The sequence below is a fragment of the Ochlerotatus camptorhynchus genome, unplaced genomic scaffold (genome assembly GCF_037179485.1).
Source record: "Ochlerotatus camptorhynchus isolate MF236.1 unplaced genomic scaffold, CSIRO-AGI_Acam_v1.1 ptg000276l, whole genome shotgun sequence".
NCBI classification, from domain to species: Eukaryota; Metazoa; Arthropoda; class Insecta; order Diptera; family Culicidae; genus Ochlerotatus; species Ochlerotatus camptorhynchus.
Genome location: NW_027040765.1, coordinates 1,421,601 through 1,441,670, shown reverse-complemented (window position 1 = coordinate 1,441,670; position 20,070 = coordinate 1,421,601). Strand labels below are relative to the sequence as shown.

Here is a 20,070-nt window from a genome sequence, read left to right as displayed (position 1 = left end):
TTCACGTTAATTACAATATCACAAAAAAAAACTTCTTAAGACGTGATAAATCTTAATTTACACTTATCCACACGCGAAAACTAATATTTGTTTGATTTGGTACCATTGAGGAAAAATGCAACTGTTGGAGTTTTATGGTACATTCGAGGCTGCGTACGCGGCAGTTGTGTAGGTCAGATCAATCGATGAAGAAGGTATCTTTTTTGTATCAGTTGTTGCAAGCAAGACCAAGATGGCACCAATCCAACTAGTGTCTGCTATCACATTTGGAGGTTAAGTGAGACGCTTGGGCAGACTCAGAAATCGTTCTAGGGTGGCTTTCATCGCACCCGAGAAAATGGAAGACGTATGTGGCGAATCGCACTTCGACTGTTTTGGGGCTACACAGCAAAAAAAATGTAATATCGATCAATGTAATTCAAGCTGATGTATGAAATAATGATGTAATAGCAAAAAGCAGATACAATATTACATCAATGGATGTAATTTTGTTCGCAAAATCGATGTACATCGTACAACGTTATATTACACAACCGATGGATTGACCTGGTTGCAGCAGTTTGGATGTAATATTCAACAACTTTTTTTTCTGTGTACTACCCTCGTTACTACCAAACGGTGGAAACTAACGATTTTAAATTGGCTCAATACACATGGCTTTTATGTTTTCACATAACCATACACATTTTTTTAAGGATAATGCTAGGGGAAAGCCAGCTGTACCGAAAGTTAATATTTTCACTCCGAGTAAACTTGAGTAACTCATAATTAGTCAATAATGATCAAAGTAGTCTGGCCTTACATACATCAACAAATACAAATTACAGTGTGAATAAACATTATGTGTCAGAGGAGAAGGAGAATCTGAATTATTTTTATTAATTTCTTGATGCAAATCGTTATTTAATTAATTGAATTCATTCACAGCATGACATCTAAGCGAAATCTAAGAACTTTGCTTTGAAGGGAAATAAGGTAAAAATGCTTTATTGCAAATTTCATCATTTCAAATAAGAATGAATAAGTTGCGAATTCAAGATGGATGAGAGCTTGATTTGGTTCCATAAAGGAAACATAAAATTTTAAATATGGCTATACGATGACAATGTATAGTTATTATAGTTATTTTTTCTGAAAACCATGACAACCAGCATTATTTTCTAGACTTCTCTGAATGCCCAAGTATTATTGCAGAACTATTAGGTTATTGCCTCAAAGTTCTGCATTAATTCTTGGACATTCAGACAAAAGTAAAAGAATACTATTACAAAGTAGTAGTCGTAACATTGATGCCTTTCGAAGATTCAAATTGTGGTTAATTTAACCAAATGCACTTCGACAAATTTATCATATTTTGAATCTGCAAATGCTATGGTCAACGTCGACCGATAACAGCCTGCACTAGATTCGGATGAAAACGGCTAACAAAGGATTGGCACGAAGCAGTAGAAAGGTCATGGGATCTATCTATGGATGGTTATCCAGTGTAAACCACCATTTTTTCTCTTTATTTATACAGCTATTCCACTACGACGCCCACTTTCATCAGGATTCACCTTTCGACAATGGGAAGCTGCAGAATTTAGAAATATTTATCACCGTTGAACGAGGGGGACGACTCTATCTACGATGCAGAAAAGATTGTGTTTTTCTGTGGCTAGCTGCACGCACGCGGAGTAGATTGGCGTTGACGGCACCGTCGAAAAATTTGCGCTTTCAGCAAATATAGACAGTTTCTTATAGAAATTTTCGGTGGAGTGAAAGGATAGTACAAAGTCCGCCATGTTTCACGCACAGTCTGACGTTTGCTTATGGATTTTCTCATAGGAGTAAAGAGCTACAGAGTCGCCGTCAACGCCAATAGAAGGAAGATTTACGTCTATTTTAAGATTTCCTGCAAAAAGATGAAGCACGATGCAAGTAGATACGAGAAATTAAAGATGATTTTTCGAAGATTGATTCGCTAGTGTGAGATTTTTTGAGCATCTAGAATTGAGATTTAGATGTGTCGCCCCCCTCGCCGTTGAACGTCTTTCTTTGACATTTGGGGAATAAACACAACAAAGTTGCTGTGTTGCCGTGCATCGCATGTTGGGCAACTCGAGTTACTCAGAGTTGCTCAAAATTAACTAAAATATTACTCATCATCAAAAGCTGTCTTGCCCCCAGGGATAATGCAATGTTCAGCTTGAAATGGTTGATCAGGTTTTATACACTGATAAAATTTCAAAGATTGTTTTTATGTGTCCCACACATGAGTTTTTGCAATGTGATCAACAAATGATAGTTATGTGTCGGACACATACTTAATACAAAGATGAATAATAAGATGAAACTGTCGGAAGAAAAACTTTCTATTTTAGTGTCTTCTTTCACGGTCCCTTTCATCCAATGAAAACCCCCCGTATTCAAGGTAATTTTGTGGTTTTGCTGCCCCCTCGGAAGAGATGAAATTTTGCGCTCATTTTTATCAAAACAATCAAACCAAAATCAGAGATGTCCCATTTTTTAATTACTCGATTAACAACTAATCGATTATTTTTTGTTCGCTGTGCTGCAATGAGAGTGCAGCACATGTTTGAAACGATCGGTGATGATCCTGTGGAGATGTTAATGCTTATATCGGCATGATCTAACCGATTATAAATAGTTTACTTTTCGGTTCGTTAATCGATTAAACGATTATTCGAATGAAAATCGGACATCACTAGATGAATGTGAAACGTCATTTCAAATAAAAGGCCGTTCATAAATAATGATACAATTTGAAAGGGACCGGGACTAATCACAAATTACGTCTCCATGGTAACTGAAATAAACACGAGTGTTCACCGGTTGCTTAATATGTGTACACATAAAAGCCATGTGTAACAACACATACTATTGATTTAACTCATAAATTTCATGTGTGCTTCTGGGTGAATTCTGTTTATGTGTGGTCACATGAAAATCATGTGGAATTTCACATGGAAATTTGCCAATAAAAATATGTGGAATTGTATTATACCCCGTTCACATTACAGCCTATATCACGTAATATAGGCTGTCTTGCAATGAGCACTCATACATAGGATTTCCAGTGAAAACTAGATGTATAAGTGCTCATTGCAAGACAGCGTATATCACGTGATATACGCTGTAATGTGAACGGGGTATTAGTGTACCCTCTCTAGTTCTTATGTTGGCCGCGGGGGTTAACTTTACAGACTTTACATCTCGAAATACCCTGGTGAATACCTCCCTCTTGATTGCATCTAACGAATCACCCCTCGATAAAATAAAATCTTGTTCATCGATTATTTTCGTTGTTTTCCGACTAAACTCGACGAACACCATCAAACTGTCACCGAGCGTCGCGACGCCTCCGCGAACCGAATTTTGACACATCAGCTAATCATCGAGCAAAACGCGAAGGGAGAAAAAGTGCATCGCAAAGGAAAACCGATCGCGAGTCAAATTTTTTCGCTGTATGTTTATCGCGAAAGTTGTGTCCACCGTCGTCGCGAATTCGTGCGAGAAAAAGCCTGCAGATTAGTGGTTTCCAAACGGTTACAATATTGACCAAACGGGAACCGATGATGTGCTGAGTGTTGTGTATTCTCTGCATCCCCGCTGCAGTTCCTCTTTCAAGGAAGGAAGGTGGTAGATGTGGCGAAAGTTAAGCTAGCTGCTGCTGCTGCTGGCTGCCTCATCTTTCACTTTGTCGTTCTTGGTAAGCGGAGCAAGAGGAAGAAGTGAAAGAAAGAAGAAGATAATCGGTACTAGCGGAGCGGCTTAAGTTTTGAGTGTTTGGTTGAACGGGAGAAGGGGGGCGACTACTCTCACACTCTCACCGTCGTCCCCAGCTGTCGGCAGGAGCAAGAATGGCCCTTAAAAAGGTGAAAGGTAACTTCGAGCGGATGTTCGATAAGAATCTGACGGACTTGGTCCGAGGGATCCGCAACAACAAGGACAATGAAGCCAAGTACATCGCTCAGTGCATGGAGGAGATCAAGCAGGAACTGCGACAGGACAACATCAACGTGAAGGCGAATGCCGTGGCCAAGCTGACGTATCTGCAGATGTGCGGATACGACATATCGTGGGCCGGGTTCAACATCATAGAGGTGATGAGCTCGAATCGGTTCACGTGCAAACGGATTGGATACCTGGCCGCTAGCCAGTGCTTCCACCCGGACAGTGAACTGCTAATGCTGACAACTAACATGGTCCGGAAGGATCTGAGCTCGACGAATCAGTACGACGCGGGCGTGGCACTGTCCGGGCTGAGTTGTTTCATTTCCACCGATCTCTCGAGGGACTTGGCGAATGACATCATGACACTGGTAAGGCGGAGTTTGTTTTGGGATGGCGTGACGCAATTTGAACAATAATTATTCTCATTCGTCGTTTTAGATGAGTTCGACGCGGCCGTACCTTCGGATGAAGGCAGTGCTAATGATGTACAAGGTGTTCCTGCGGTATCCGGAAGCACTGCGTCCAGCTTTTCCGAAGTTAAAGGAGAAACTGGAAGATCCGGATCCGGGGGTGCAATCCGCCGCGGTGAATGTCATCTGCGAACTGGCCCGTAAGAATCCGAAAAATTACCTCTCTCTGGCACCGATTTTCTTCAAACTGATGACCACTTCCACCAACAACTGGATGCTGATCAAGATCATTAAACTGGTAAGTGTTTGTTTGTACGGTTTGACCCCGCCGGGTGCGTTTGGGCACTTTCTCTAACCACAACGATATATTTTTCACGACACAATTACGCATGAAAACTACGACGACGACGACGATGACGACGAGGGTAGTTTGCCAGCCTGACGGCTATCGAACCGGCCCTGGGGAAGAAACTGACCCATCCGTTGATTGAGTTGATTTCCAGGTTTCTACCATCACGAACATCCCAAGCTATTTAACTCATCCGTCTCGTTTGTGTTTCTGCTTCTCTTTCTTTCCCATTGCAGTTTGGTGCTTTAACTCCGCTAGAACCTCGATTAGGCAAAAAGCTAATTGAACCGTTGACCAATTTGATTCATAGGCAAGTTTTAGAAGGATGTTTTGGTTTATGTTTGTTTATGTCCTGTAGCTAGAATTTAGTAGATAGATGGGCGAGGCGTATGTGGGGAAGGAGTTGAGCAAACGCGAGAAGCTCGAGGAATTCCGGTCTGGTCAGTAGATGTCATACTTTTGCTAGATCAGGACCAAATGAAGTGGATCAACTAAGGAATCGTGAAGACTGATGGAGTTTTCATGTTTTCGAACTAAGCAGAGGATTTAGAAAGTGTGCAATAATCTATCACTAGCCGTTCAACGAGGAAAAAGCAAAGTAATTCCATAAAATGTGAGTGATAGTAACAACAATGTCACAGGCGAACTTACGGAATACGAAGTTAAAAATTTTGCTAAAGAAAGGGTAGTTGTTCCCAGATTCCCTCCTCGCTGCTTTTCCTCAATCGGAAGGGGGAATATGTTTTATGACGAGAATAAAAATAAATGCTTCTTATGCATTTTGGAGGGGCACTGGATGAATTTCTGCCCCAGCGGAAGGCAACAATGGAACGAAGAACAGTGTATATGGCTAACGCGGATGAAGTGATAGGGGTGCTTGAGAAAGATGTAATGGAAATGGACATTATGACCGCGAAGGCCATTATGGGGCCTCCCTTAGCTCAGTCGGTAAAGCCGCAGCTTCAAAGCAAGACCATGCTGGAGGTGACTGGGTTCGATTCCCGGTCTGGTCTAGGAATTTTTCGGGTTGGAAAATTTCTCGACTTCCCTGAGTATATAGTATGATTGTACTTGCCACACAATTATACTAAAGCAAAAATGGTACAGGCATCGAAAGCTCTAAATTCATAACTGTGGAAGTGCATCTAGAACACTGCGAAGAAGAAGAAGAAGCCGAAAAAACACCAACTTCATTTTTAATTTTTTTAACTTGCATATAATTGCAGGATTTTTAGGGAAACATGTTTATTCGGCTACATAAAACTAATTTTAAGATTCCTGTAGTGTAGATTTGGTCGTGCCGGATTCTTATAGCTCTCCGAAAGATCTGATGGAACATCCGTAAAAGTGGTCAGTTATTAAAACTCATCCTAGAACGCCACGCTTTTTTGGAAAATGCTTGTATTTGCGTTATCAAACCAATTTTGGACTTGTGACCGGAATACGAACCCTTGGGGTTACATAGTGGTCCTCTGGCGGATCAGGAACAACCGTAAAAGTGATCAATTCGTGATACTCATCCTAGAGCGCTGCGATTTTTTAGAAAATATATTGTCAGAACAATTTTTGACTTGTGACCGTAGATGTGTTATCTGATAAAATTTGGACTTGTGACTGAAATATGAACCCTGGGGCCAGAGTGGGTCTCTGGAAGCTTCGAAACAATTGTAAAAGTTATCCATTCATGATACCAGGGCTGGTAGCGATCACTGCTGTCAAAAATAGTGATTTTTGTGATCATGTTGAAGAAATAAGTGACCAAATAGTAATTTATAGTTGTAAAAATAGTGACTAAAAAGTGACCTAAGAGAAGAATAGACCACCAAATAAATGTTTGATGTTTTAGACTTATTCAATTAGTAGATAGAATAGAAAGTGTATGGCCAAATTAGTCGGGGTATCTACTAACTGCAAAAACCTGGAAACCGGGAATCCTCAGGAAATTTTATATTTCCTTAAAATACCTGGAAGTCTCAGATAATTTAATAATTTTCTTACTAGTAGTGGTGTAGTGGTAAGTGTAATTGCCTCTCTCACCCCAATGGGCCTGGGTTCAATCCCAGTCGTCGCCGTCGGGATTGTCTGAGGCATAAAATCTCTGGTCAGTAAAGTAAAGCCATTGGTCCTCGGTCCACGAATGATCGATTCGGTACTTTTTAAAATATGTTTATATTAGTTGATTAAACACAATATTAATAGAAAATATCTACCTATTTAAGTCTTTATTACGACTTTCTTGCGCCTCTTCTGACAATTGGCCTATTGGAACTAGAAAGCTTTCTACAACTTTATATTCGTGAATCAGAATTTTGTGAACAGCAACCGGTCTATAATACCAGCGGTACAATTCCACAAATTTCTCAGCAGTTGCTCGGCAGTAGCTATCAAACTTTTGACGTAGGACTACGTCTGTGATTTCTATATACACTAGGTACAGGCACACTTTGTGAAAACCAAAAATGGAACGTGTAACGAAATTATGAAAGATTTTGAACGTTAATAACTCAGCTGCCCCTGGACCAATTTCAATAATTTTATCACCTATCGATCAGAAATCTACTCATCAACAATGCTTCCGACTGTTGATTTTAAACAAGAAACTATCGAAAAAGTGGTAAATGTCAAGCATTGTCCAAAAGCGTCGAAATAACTAACAAATCCACCAATAGATCAATGAAAATGCTGAGGTTTTGACAGAACTATGCTGTGGCTACCACAGTATTTTACGTTTGATCGTCCATATACAGTAGCGCCAAAAGCATGCTGTGGGGGGTTCAAAACTTGACCATCTGAAATTATCAATTACATACATGCATATTCTGCTTCCCCAACACTGTCACCAGAGAGCCGTTAGGAGACGAAACAAGTAGAAGTGGAGGATGCAATTGCATAACATTTTGCACACTCATCGTCAAATTCAGAACCACACGCCCCCAACGACCACACAAAATGCTTTCCAGAGTTGTAATCTTGTAACCAGACTTGGCAGAAGGGGTGCAAGTGATTTTGATCGATTATCTTCATCGACTTTCTGTTTCGTTAATAACTCGACGGCAAACACATTCATTGATACATTTGTTATTCTGGATGACATTATTATATAAGAACACGTAGTCCTACGTCACCATTGCGTACAACCCCATAGGGCTGTCCCTTGTAGTTTTTAGTATTTATTTCCATGCCAGATGCCAGAGTTTGAAGGATTGCAGCACATCGTCGTATTAGCTCTAGATCAAGCCCAGGGATATCAGCTGATTTTCTGGATTTTGGAGAAACTTACGAGCGGAATTTCCATCATTCGACGTACCTGCACCTTCTGAGCGCGGCTGATCGACCATTAGACCCATTTCTGTCTTAAACCTGTGCTGAATGTGTTTCTTGCGAGCTTTCACTATGTCCTCGCCTCTCCACGGGCTTGTCATTTCTTCACGGGTAATTTAAAAGAAATATTAATAAAAAGCTCAAAGAATCTAATAGATAGTCCATTATGAAAAGTGCTGACGTCGATGGTTTTACTCTCAACTCGCTTAATGTTGTTCATTTCCTCTGGCGTAGCTTTACAGATGTAACAGGTCTGCGAAGATTTTGTTAATGTTATCGCATTAATGGCTTTTCCATCAACCATGCTTGGTATGCACAGTTGTACACACCAACTGCTCATTTGTTAATTTGAAATTAGTTTTTCTTTAAAGTAATTGATAGATTAGGATCATACTTTACTATAGATATGCAGTAGGAGTAGGTAAAGCTTAACATTTGAATCAACACCAATGAATCTTTGCACTTAAAGTCCAAGATGTGCAGCTTCATTCTCTACACAGATAAAAAATCTGAATTTTAATTGTGATGTAAACATCCATTCACGTAGACTTGTATTTCATTTCACGCAACCGAGCAACTTGCAAACAATGTTGTTTACAAAGATTGGATTTTGTATACAATATTTGCTACATTGCATGAAATGTGTCAGAACTTTACATGATATATAATGTAAACGTATATGATATGTGACGCTCCATTTATGTGCATCGTATTGAACAGCCATTTACACTACTTTTTCGAACTGTGTATAAAGAAATCCTGCCTTCTTTTCTATTTAATATTGGTGCGCCGCGGCTTTTTCAGAAAATTTCAAAATGCGCCGCGGTAGCAAAAAAGTTGGGAACCACTGCTGTAGTCTCATCAAATCCCCATTTAGCAGTCAATACAAAATTATTGAGTTCGTCATCTGTGAAAGTATAAAGCATCTCAATATTTGCTTCTATTATTCTACGGCTTGTGTGTCTCAAAAGAGCCCCAAGTTTTACTTCAACTGAAGTTTCTGAGATCAGCAAGGATTCTTTTTCGGGGTAACAACTTCTCTTTGCATCCAACACTTTGTGGTATGAAGGATAAAGGTTTACCGTTCAGCGCACCTTTACGCAGCTTTCATATTGATTTTTCGTTAGATTTAGATCCAATATCATGGCAAGAGCCTTGAATTAAAACTTAACTTCATTCAATGGGTCTTGTCATTTATAAAAACTCTTTTGAAGACACCCCATTGAAAAAATCACTGTGGAAGTGCTAATGAAAAAAGTTCATGGATTTGGCCTTTCGCACCACTGTGCAGCCCTATGATACTCATCCTAGAGAGTTTTTTTTTTAATGCTTGTATATGTGTTCAGTCCAAATTTGGACTGTGGCTCCTAACCATGGGCCCACAGTTCAGAACATCCATACAAGTGATTAATTCTTGAAATTAAGCGTAGGGTTGTATTTTTGACGGCAATTCTTTCAAACCTTGTCCATTAGACAACTGCGGTGTAACTTCTTCTTCTTCTTGGAATCGATTCGTTAAACGGAAATAGATATAAATTTCCACAGTTTGACTATGCTTTCCACATAATTGCTTCGTGCAATTCTAAACGTCACGTTCTGAATATTGGCTGAACTATGTCCGATACTACACTCTTTCCTTGTCCTTGTTCTATGTTTATTATAGTGCAAGATCGTATTTGAATGGTAGCAGCATTGGGCCAAGCATTTATTTTGTCACACGAAATTTAAGTTTTGTTTGCATACACATTAACATATTGAAGATCATTCATTACTTGCCCACTGATGAGATTTGAACTTGTGACCTTAAGTGTGAGAGGCAGGGATGCTAACCACTATTGTCGCCGCCAAAAACTACTTTCTTCTCCGGTTAGAGAGAGTCTTTCGCTTACTAGGTCAGACACTGTTTCTCGATTCTAGGAGCTACTTTTTTCTCCGGTTAAGGAGAGAAGTTTTCACTTCTAGGCTGAAAGTTTTTTCGGATTCTTAATTTTATTCAACAAAATTGTACAAAGTGATCTTACGGCTGTGTGGTGCATTAGCAACTTATAATTATGTTAAAAAAAATTTATGATTTGTCCAGGGTTTAACATATCCCTTTCAATACCGAACTTTAACCTAATTTTGCATATTCTAATTAGCTAGGATTCCGATCGCCCTTGAAAGGGTAAATTTGTGTTGTTTAGACCTTATATACTATGCCCTCTCAGATCTGGGATTTGTCAGATATCTTGTAAGTTTATTTATTTTTGTAACTCAGATCTGATATGGCTCTACAAATAAGAATGTGACATTTGTAACGTTTAAACATTATAATTATATCCTTCGTTAAGGATAAACAGGGAGGGAAAGCTAAACTTAACCTAAAGGGTGATACGGTCAAAATTTGGTCAAGGGAAAACGCGTGTAAATCGGTGATATCGTTTATTTAAAAAATCAAATTAAATTTCTTTTTCAAGTTCAATTAGTATAAAATTCAGGAAAAATATTCAGTTAGGCTTCCGCTTTTCCAAATCCGAATTGCCGGGCCTTACGCTTGACCCCTGCCATCAGATTTTGTACAGCCACCTTGTCCACCTTCTTCGCCGCAGAAAGCCAGTTTGCCTTGAACTGCTGCTCGCCCTTAGCAGTTTTTTTGGTCTTCTTTAGGTTCCGCTTGACAATAGCCCAGTATTTCTCAATTGGGCGGAGTTCTGGCGTGTTGGGAGGGTTCTTGTCCTTGGGAACCACCTGCACGTTGTTGGCGGCGTACCACTCCATGGCCTTTTTACCGTAATGGCAAGATGCCAAATCCGGCCAAAACAGTACGGAACAACCGTGTTTCTTCAGGAAAGGCAGCAGACGTTTATTCAAACACTCTTTCACGTAAATTTCTTGGTTGACAGTCCCGGAAGCTATGAAAATGCTGCTTTTCAAGCCACAGGTACAGATGGCTTACCAAACCAGATATTTCTTTGCGAACTTTGACAGTTTCATGTGCTTGAAAACATCTGCTACCTTTCCCCTTCCTTTTGCCGTATAAAACTCCTGTCCCGGAAGCTGCTTGTAGTCGGCTTTGACGTAGGTTTCGTCGTCCATTACCACGCAGTCAAACTTCGTCAGCATCGTCGTGTACAGCCTCCGGGATCGCGCTTTGGCCGTCGTATTTTGTTTATCATCGCGATTTGGAGTCACTACCTTCTTGTAAGTCGATAGTCCGGCTCGTTTTTTGGCTCGATGCACGGTTGTAGACGATACACCCAGCTTATTTGCGGCATCTCGGAGAGAGAGGTTAGGGTTTCGCTTGAAACTACCGGCAACTCTCTTTGTCGTCTCAGCGGCTTCCGGTTTTCGATTTCCCCCCGATCCAGACTTCCTGGCTGTCGACAAACGTTCCCCAAACACTTTAATTACATTTGTAACGGTTGATTTGGCAACTTTTAGCGATTTTGCCAACTTTGCGTGCGAGTAGCTCGGATTTTCGCGATGTGCGAGCAAAATTTTGATACGCTGCTCTTCTTGCTTGGACGGCATTTTGACAACTGAAGAGTGAATTCCAAAATCAAAATAGGAGCAACATTCTACACACACACACCTTCAAAATGAGGGGTGTTCAGGTTTTTTAAATGCAAAATTGAAAGAAATACGTCAAGTTGATATTGACCAAATTTTGACCGTATCACCCTTTAGATGCGCAAGCATGCCATGCGTGGGCGTGTTTATCCCACTTGAACGCAAAAACATTCCTAAGTAATTACTGCAGTTAGATTATGTAAAACGAGCTCTCGCTCCTTTTGCCCTACTTTTCATTTCATATTCTTGGCCTTGGTATCCACGTCAGCTAGGGGGCTATGCGAACGAGATACAACTATGTGGTTATCTTATGGTTTTGGTTTTAAATTAATTGCCTCGCAGTAACAACTATGCAACGTCCATTCCCAAAATTGAGAAAAAATGACCTTGTCACGTTTTTTCCATACATAATACATATCTTGTCACAGAATCTGGAACCAGTGCTGATAAAAATCATTTCTTCTACACTCAAATAACCTGAAAATGAAGGCAACCTTGAAAGATAAACCAATTAGGTAGAATGCATTTGAATTTTGACATGATAACATGCTCTTGATCAAGGCAACCGCTGAGTTTCAAAGTCAACAGCTATTGTTTTTGTTCATTCAAAGATGCGTATTCATTATGGGGCCTCATAGCCTAGTCAGTAAAGGCACGGTATTACCAAGCCGGAGGCGGCGGGTTCGATTCCCGGTCCGGTCGAGGGAATCTTTCGGGTTTGAAATTTTCTCGACTTCCCTGGGCATAGAGTATTATTGTGCTTGCCACACAATATACAAATTCATGCATTGGTATTGGCATCGAAAGCTCTCAATTAATAACTGTGGAAGTGCATTTAGAACACTAAGTTGAGAGCACGCAATAAGCTAATATGCGCTAAGCAATAAGCTTGAAATGCGAATAAGAAGAAGAAGTATTCATTATCGTCTGTTCATAATAATCTTGGTGGGGATGATTTTGATTATCAAATGCACATTCGCGGTTCAGCCAGCGGCGAGTTTACACGTGTTGTTTTAAGCCGACAGTTTGTAATTGCTGGTCGAGCTGTAATTAGGTAGTTTGGTAATTTTGGTTTCGACTGAAGAAAAGTTTTGTTGAAAAGATCGAAACTTTTGAGGGAGAGCTGTGAGTAGAAAGACTGGACAAATTACTGGACCGGGCGATCCGGATCCAGGAGGCGGAGGCGGAACGATGCCGAGCGGCTCTAATGGAAAGCAATGGCTGACCTACGAATACAACGAATCAATCTAGGCTGACAAAACACTACGTGCACAAAATTACAAGGCGTACATTCCCAAGCACTTCATGACGGTATCAGGAGTTGTTACTGGAGTTCCATTGGAAATGACACCGGAAGAAATCTTTGAGAACATAAGCTGCAATATGCCAATTCTGAACGTAACACGACTGCATAAGTATGAGAATGGCAACAAAATCCCAACCACACGGATTGCTGTGACATTGAGATGCAACCAGTTGCGATTGGAAGTTTGCATGTTCTGTTGTACAAATCAAGTTAAGCCATTCGTTAGCAAGGCAGTTTTCTGTCAAAACTGTCTAAGATATACACATATTTTTTTGTATGAGAATTTCGTTCGAAACGAAATACAGAATAGGGGTGATAATCACAGAGGTAACTCTAAGACTAGTAGGTCCCGAAGAAACGTGCTCAACTTTTTGGCTCAGCTCTGGTACTCTCTTCGGTCCCAAGCTAATCGATTCACCAGGAAAATCCAATAATCCCTCATTTTATCTGTCAAACTTTCATATCGAATCAAAACAAAAATTGTGTAGTACTAGAATTTCGACTAGAATGGGGTACGGTAATCGATTTGCTTGAGACCAATAGTCTAGTCAAGTAGTGAGCCAATTTAAAATCGTTAGTTTCCGCCGGTTGATATAATCACCGGACGAACAACCAACAATCAATACGAAACTAACGATTTTAAATTGGCTCACCGCTTTAGTAGCCTATTGGTCCCAAGCAAACGATTAACGTACCCTATTCTAGTTGAAATTCTATTACTACACTATGTTTGTTTTGATTCGCTATGAAAGTTTGACAGATAACATCAGGGGTGTGTGGATTCATGCAGAACATGCAGGGGTGAGTGAAATAGCTTGGGACTGCTTGGGACCGTTGTTCTGGTACTGAGTGAGCCAAAAATAATAATGATTTTCTTTGGGACCCAGTGGTCTTAGAGTTACCTCTATGGAACAACTGTCAATCTAGACAGAGATGTGAAACATGTGGAAGAAATCACGACGAACAAGGTTATGAAAAATACATCATGCCAGAAAGATGCTTGCACTGTAGGCAAGAAGGACACAAATCAGGCGATGCTAATTGCCCCGAACGCGAACGTCAAAATAACCTGAAAGTCATAATGGCGAAAACAAACCTCACGACACTGGAAGCACAAGAACAATATCCTATTTACACTCAAAACCAATTCAGCCTATTGGAAAACAATGAGGATTTCCCAACACTACCTAAATCATATGCGAAGGTATCTCAAGAGACAAGTAACCAAAACCAGACAAGACAGATCGAGCGAAGCCGCAAAGTGCACACACCTAAGCGATCGTCAGGAGAAGCAACGAACACGGAAAACATCGGAAACCAGCTAGAAATGATCTACGACAAGAAGCGAAAAACGGATCATGAACGAAACACGAACGGAGTGGCGCTGTTCAATCACTACAGGACGGACGAGTTTGAAAAATTCCAATGGAAGTTCCGGACCTTCCAGAGGACCACTCTGTAACCCCCAGGGTCCGTATTCCGGTCACAAGTTCAAAATTGGTCTGATAACACAAATACAAGCATTTTCCAAAAAAGCGTGGTGCTCTAGGATGAGTTTTAAGAATGAATCCTTTTTATGGATGTTCCGGATGTTCCAAATCTTCCGGAGAGCTATAGTTTATAAAAAAATCCTTCAATTATATGCAAGTAAGTAAAGTGAAAAAGGAAGTTGGTGTTTTTACCCTGTCTGATCCAGGTAACCACCGGTGAAAATCCGGCCTGGTGGCCAGAAACAATTTGACCATATTTTTCCTATAAACTATATACTTGAGTGAGTGCTGAAAATGAACTACAGGCGATTAATTTATTTTATTTTTTACCTAGTATTATACGGGTTAAGGATATAGATGCTTGTTCATTTTAACGGCTCCATCACTGAAAAAAATTGCATAAGGCTCGACTTATGAACGACACGTCATATGAATTTCATAAGCGTGACTTATGAATGATTTTCCTCTAACATGAGGTCGTTATTATTCGCCTTTAACCAATTCATTTTCCCAAGCGTTGAATGACGAGAGGTCAACACACGAGTCCCGTAATCTCAACGTCCATGGTTCGGTTCCAATCTGCTCCTTTATATTATTTTTTTGTCAACATTTTTTTTCATAAGGCAAATCAATTAAATTCACTTCGGCACACCCACATTAAATCAGTCCTCCGACAGCTTCGTAGAATTGTTTTCGTAATTTAACTCGTGAGCAAAGAATTTAGCTGTTGTAGATGTAGCTGTTTGTCTTCATTCATTCATTCATTGTTTTAACGCGTATGACGGAAAAGGATGTCGTATGCCGAAGTAGTGCTACACCCTACACTCTAAGATTTTTTTACAGGAGTCAGTATTTTTTACTGGGTTTTTGAATTGCTGAAAAAGTCGGTAAAAATTCAAATGACCGTTATCGGTAAGGAATTAATGAAATCGACCAATTTTATTTTCTATAATTAAATGGGGTTAACAGAACTAAGTATGCACAAGTTCAGAACAAATTTTCTCATTAATAAATTTCCCACAAATTTTTAAACTTTTACCGAACAGTTCCGCAATTCAAAAACTCAGTAAAACCGTACTGACTCGATTAGTGTGTACGTCGATTCGAAAAGTTACGCTTGAGTTGCTTACCCACTCTACTGACCAACTGAAGCGCTGGTTTGAGCAAACTTCCTCAAGTTTCGATGGCCAGCCACCGTTCAATCTCTCGACAAGATCTGCCCACATCCCTCGCGTCAAACTTCGAGGCTCCATCCAAGCCTTAAACGGAGACAGCTATTCAAAGAATAAACTCCAGTTAGCCTTCACAGGCCGACCGCATATCCATCAATTCTGACCATTTTGTATCCACACAAATGTTGCCTCAAATAATCTGTCCGATTTGACGCAAATTTGGTCAAAAACCTCTCGAGTTTTTCGCATTTGCGCACGCCATTCCATCCCATAAGTAGGCTCAAATTAATGTACATCTTTATCATCCGTTAGATACGGTTCATAAACCCTGAGTTAGTGTAGATCTGTACTTTCCCTTCCACATGGTCTCGAGAAACTAACCTTTCACCTCTTATCCGTTTTCCCCGAACTCGGAATTCCACAGCACTTCTGCCATGAGCCTTCTGTACGAGTGCATCAACACGGTGATCGCGGTGTTGATCAGCATCAGCAGCGGCATGCCCAATCACAGCGCTTCCATCCAGTTGTGCGTCCAGAAGCTACGCATCCTCATCGAAGACTCCGATCAAAATCGTAAGTCCCTTTTTCGGTCTGTGCAAATTGGATTTTTTTTTGACTCATTCACCCAATCCCCCAGTGAAATACCTTGGTCTGCTGGCAATGTCCAAGATTCTCAAGACGCACCCGAAGAGCGTCCAAACCCACAAGGATCTCATCCTGGCCTGTCTGGACGATAAGGACGAATCGATTCGGCTGCGGGCGCTGGACCTGCTCTACGGAATGGTCTCCAAAAAGAATCTGATGGAAATCGTACGCCGCCTGCTGGGTCACATGGAACGGGCGGAGGGTTCGACCTATCGGGATGAACTGCTCTTCAAGGTGATCGAGATCTGCTCACAGGGTTCCTACCAGTACGTGACCAACTTCGAGTGGTATCTGACGGTTATGGTCGAGCTGATTCAGCTGGAATCCGGTTCCAAGCACGGCAAGGTAATTGCTACCCAAATGCTGGACGTGGCGATCCGTGTCCAGGCGGTGCGAACCTTCGCGGTCAACGAAATGTCCGGTCTGCTGTCCAGTTATCCGATTTCCGCCCAAAACAGCACCATGCATGAGGTTCTGTACGCTGCAGCGTGGATCGTTGGCGAATTTGGAAGCCATTTGGACAATCCGGAGCAAACGTTGAGCACACTACTACAGCCACGGCAAGTGCCGGGTCACATCCAAGCCGTGTATGTTCAGAATGCGGCCAAGCTTTTTGCCAACTTGGTGCACGATTGCCTCGAAGAGGACAATCTGGTCGACATCCGGAAGTACTGTGACCTCCTGTTGGAGGGACTCCCGGTTTACCAGAGTTCCGGAGACATCGAAGTCCAGGAACGTGCCAGCTCGGCGTTCATGATGGTGCAGATGCTCAAGGGACGGCTCGGAGGAATCAGTACCGACATTCTGACCGACATCGGCCCGACGGTGGATGAAGCGGAAGTTCTGGGCAAACCGTCGATTCCTTCGGAAGTGGCCGAGTTGATTCAGGAGATTCGTGAGCTCTTCGTCGGAGATCTCAATCCGGTTGCTCCGAAGGCGCAACGGAAGGTTCAACTGCCAGAAGGTCTGGATCTGGACGAGTGGATCAACGATCCTCCGGAAGCGAGTAGTGAATCCAGTGACGAAGAGAAGTTTTCGTTGTTCGTCGGAAATAGCGAAGATCGCGAAGCGAACGGTGAACACAGAAAATACAAGAAGGAGCACACACAGGAAGAGCTTGGGCGGGTAAGTGTCGAACGAGTTCCATTTAGGGGGGTTTGAACGAATGTTTTGTTTTCAGATTCGCGAAGCCCGCATCATGGAGCAAACCAACAACCCCAATTATCTCAAACCGGCCAAAAAGAAGGAAGCTTCCTCGGGAGATTATCAAAATGTGGACGAGAACTACGAAGATATCCCGATTGCCGAGATTGCCCTCGAGGTTCCTCTTCAAATACATTGTAAGACATTTGCCATTGCGAATGGGTTTGACTGGTTTTTAATCGATGACATGAAATTTTCTAATCGGCAGCCACTAAAAGATCTGACAAGTACCTGTTGGAGCAGAAGAAATCCATCAAATCGGGTGGATCCAGTAAGAAGACGGTTGGTAAAAAATCGAAGCGGCATAAGAAGGGTACCAGTAAGCAACACTATGCGGAAAGTGATTCCGATAGTGATGGTAAGTGCCGGGATGGAGGGTGAGGGTTGAGTATGGGAATTTGTTGTTGATTTTGATCGTTGCAGATCCTAAACCGCTACACGTAGTGAACACGGTGGTGGAACTGCCGGAAGGTGCAATCATGTCCGACACGGAGGACAAGGCGACCGATGATCTGGATGATCCCCATCGGGCGCTGGACATCGATTTGGATGTGTAAGTATTGATGGGAAATTTTAAGACTTTGTAGTTCACGGCCAATGCGATCAACCCACATTTGAGTTCAGTTTACTCATAATCGTAAAAAGTGCGGGAACTCAGCCATGAGTAAATTTGACTCATGTACCTCAAAAATTTGCCTCAATATAAACCATAGCCCACTAAGTGTAATGCTTTCGTTAGTTGGGCTGAGCTGTCAAAGCTGAAAATTGCTTGGGGATACACCGATTGTTTATTATCATCATGATCGTTTAGCCCAAATTGTTCATCCATGAGCCCTTTTGAAAAGAATCAGTACTAACGAGCGACATTCGACTGTACCAATAGACCCAGTCTTTACTTTTCTCATATTCGGGATTTTTTTCCCTGGAAAAGATTATGCAAATTTACTCATCGCTGAGTTCCTGCACTTTTTGCGATTACAAATTTAGGGTTGATCTGGGCGTGTTGAAGATGAGTTACAGGATATTTTCAGAGGACAAATCCAAAGGGGTTTCATTACATGTTCAAATGACGCTGGGAGTAAAGCGGGTTAGTTAACTAAACATTCTTTCCCACAACAGACCCGTCGAGACCGCGCGCCCGGTGCGAGACTCTCGCAAGTCAACTGCCTCCGCTAGCAATCTTCTAATATCCCGGTCTTCGGAGGCGCCTGCATCCGCCTCCTCCGGTGGCAGTAAATCCACGAAACAAAATCTTACGAATGCCGAACCGGAAGAAGGCAAGCCACCATCGTCGCATCGTCACCACAAGAAAGATAAGAAGAAGAACAAAGACAAGGACGCGGATACGCGAGAGAGGCGAAATCACCACAAGGACGAGCATCAGGTGGTGGCGGCGACGGCCAAGGAACGGGTAAGTAAAACTTCCTCACATTCTTCCAGTGGGACTCGAACGGTTGTCGAAAGTCAGGTGAACCTGCTCGTCGAAGAGGGGGATCCTGTGAAGAAGAAATCCCACAAGAAGAAGCACTCGCAGCACGCTGCCAATGGAGGGCAGCAGGAACCGAGCGAGCAGTCGGTCGGTTCTGAGAAGGTCGCTCACAAAAAATCTAAGAAATCAAAGAAGGAAAAATCGAGCAAAAGCGAGAAGATCAGCATGAGTGGTTACGAGGAAGCGCTGGGGATTTCCACGCCCAGCAAGGAGGTCATTTAATAGAAACCGTGAGGTGTGAAGCAAGTTTTCCTATGAAAAGCCTTTCTCTTCGCTCTTCTCGTTACCGTTGTTTCCTATTTTCCTCCCCCGGTAACATCCGCCTAGCTCTACCATAGATAGAAACTCTCGAAAGTACTCATCCCATTTTTTAAGCCTAAACTACGTAAAAGAAATCAATAGAATAAACAATTACGAAGTAAAATGCTACACTCTGTGCTGTTCCAATTGTGAACAAATTACGAGAGAGCCAACAGACTAAATAATACAGAAAACAAGATTTTACCCATCAGTAAAATGGAAGTGTCCCAGTTTAGGAAAACTAAAAACATATTAAGAGATTCGATAAACGCCAGATTTTAAGCAACTTTTTTGGAACATTTGAGGAAAACGTAGTGCGCGCGCTTTGCTCTAGACTAAAGCTAAACATACTAATTGTAGAATATTAACGTTGTAGAGAGAGAGACAGGAGAAGATTCAAAATGATGGAGATTTTACGTCGCGATGTATGTGCTTTTTACCGACCGTTGGTAAATGCGGGATTGATGGTTGGCGTAATGTAGTGAATAAATGAAAATATTGGTCGATCAAATTGCGAGGAAGACGGCGGTATGAATATTATAGACAAAGAAAAGAATCATAGGGACCGCCGATGTCTACACTGTAGTGGGAGCAGCATTCTATTACGATCGATCCCGGGCATCCGCACTTATAGGTGATTATTGTTAATTAATCAGTAATTATATTGCATATGATCATTATATACTATTATTATGATTATTATTATTATTATTATGAAAGCAGGAAAGCCGTAAATATATAATTTATCTAATAATTAGCGTAGGGTAGAACATTTGCTTAGGGTAGAATGAAAGAACCTTTCTTGAAGTGATATTTGAAACGTTTACTGCTTTCGAATGCGGCAGCAGCAGCTGTACCCCATCGGCGTTGATCTCGCGG

At 41.5% G+C, this 20,070-nt stretch overlaps 1 protein-coding gene across 1 annotated transcript; it reads left to right on the top strand.

Annotated features, from left to right (window-relative positions):
- Nucleotides 1-3,389: 3,389 nt before the first annotated feature.
- Nucleotides 3,390-19,439, top strand: LOC135706225 (AP-3 complex subunit delta-like). Its single transcript, XM_065227790.1, has 9 exons — nt 3,390-4,325; nt 4,396-4,665; nt 4,953-5,026; nt 15,979-16,127; nt 16,192-17,324; nt 17,380-17,539; nt 17,611-17,760; nt 17,826-17,955; nt 18,522-19,439. Exons 1-9 carry the CDS (start codon nt 3,864-3,866, stop codon nt 19,111-19,113), a joined length of 3,120 nt encoding a protein of 1,039 aa, XP_065083862.1. The 5' UTR covers nt 3,390-3,863; the 3' UTR covers nt 19,114-19,439.
- Nucleotides 19,440-20,070: the final 631 nt, after the last annotated feature.

Excerpts from the sequence above, each read along its gene's own strand:
- LOC135706225 (XM_065227790.1), top strand. The coding sequence starts at position 3,864 with ATGGCCCTTAAAAAGGTGAAAGGTAACTTCGAGCGGATGTTCGATAAG. Across the intron at positions 17,761-17,825 it reads AAGTGATTCCGATAGTGATG|ATCCTAAACCGCTACACGTA; the intron begins GTAAGTGCCGGG and ends TGATCGTTGCAG. Across the intron at positions 17,956-18,521 it reads CTGGACATCGATTTGGATGT|ACCCGTCGAGACCGCGCGCC; the intron begins GTAAGTATTGAT and ends TTCCCACAACAG.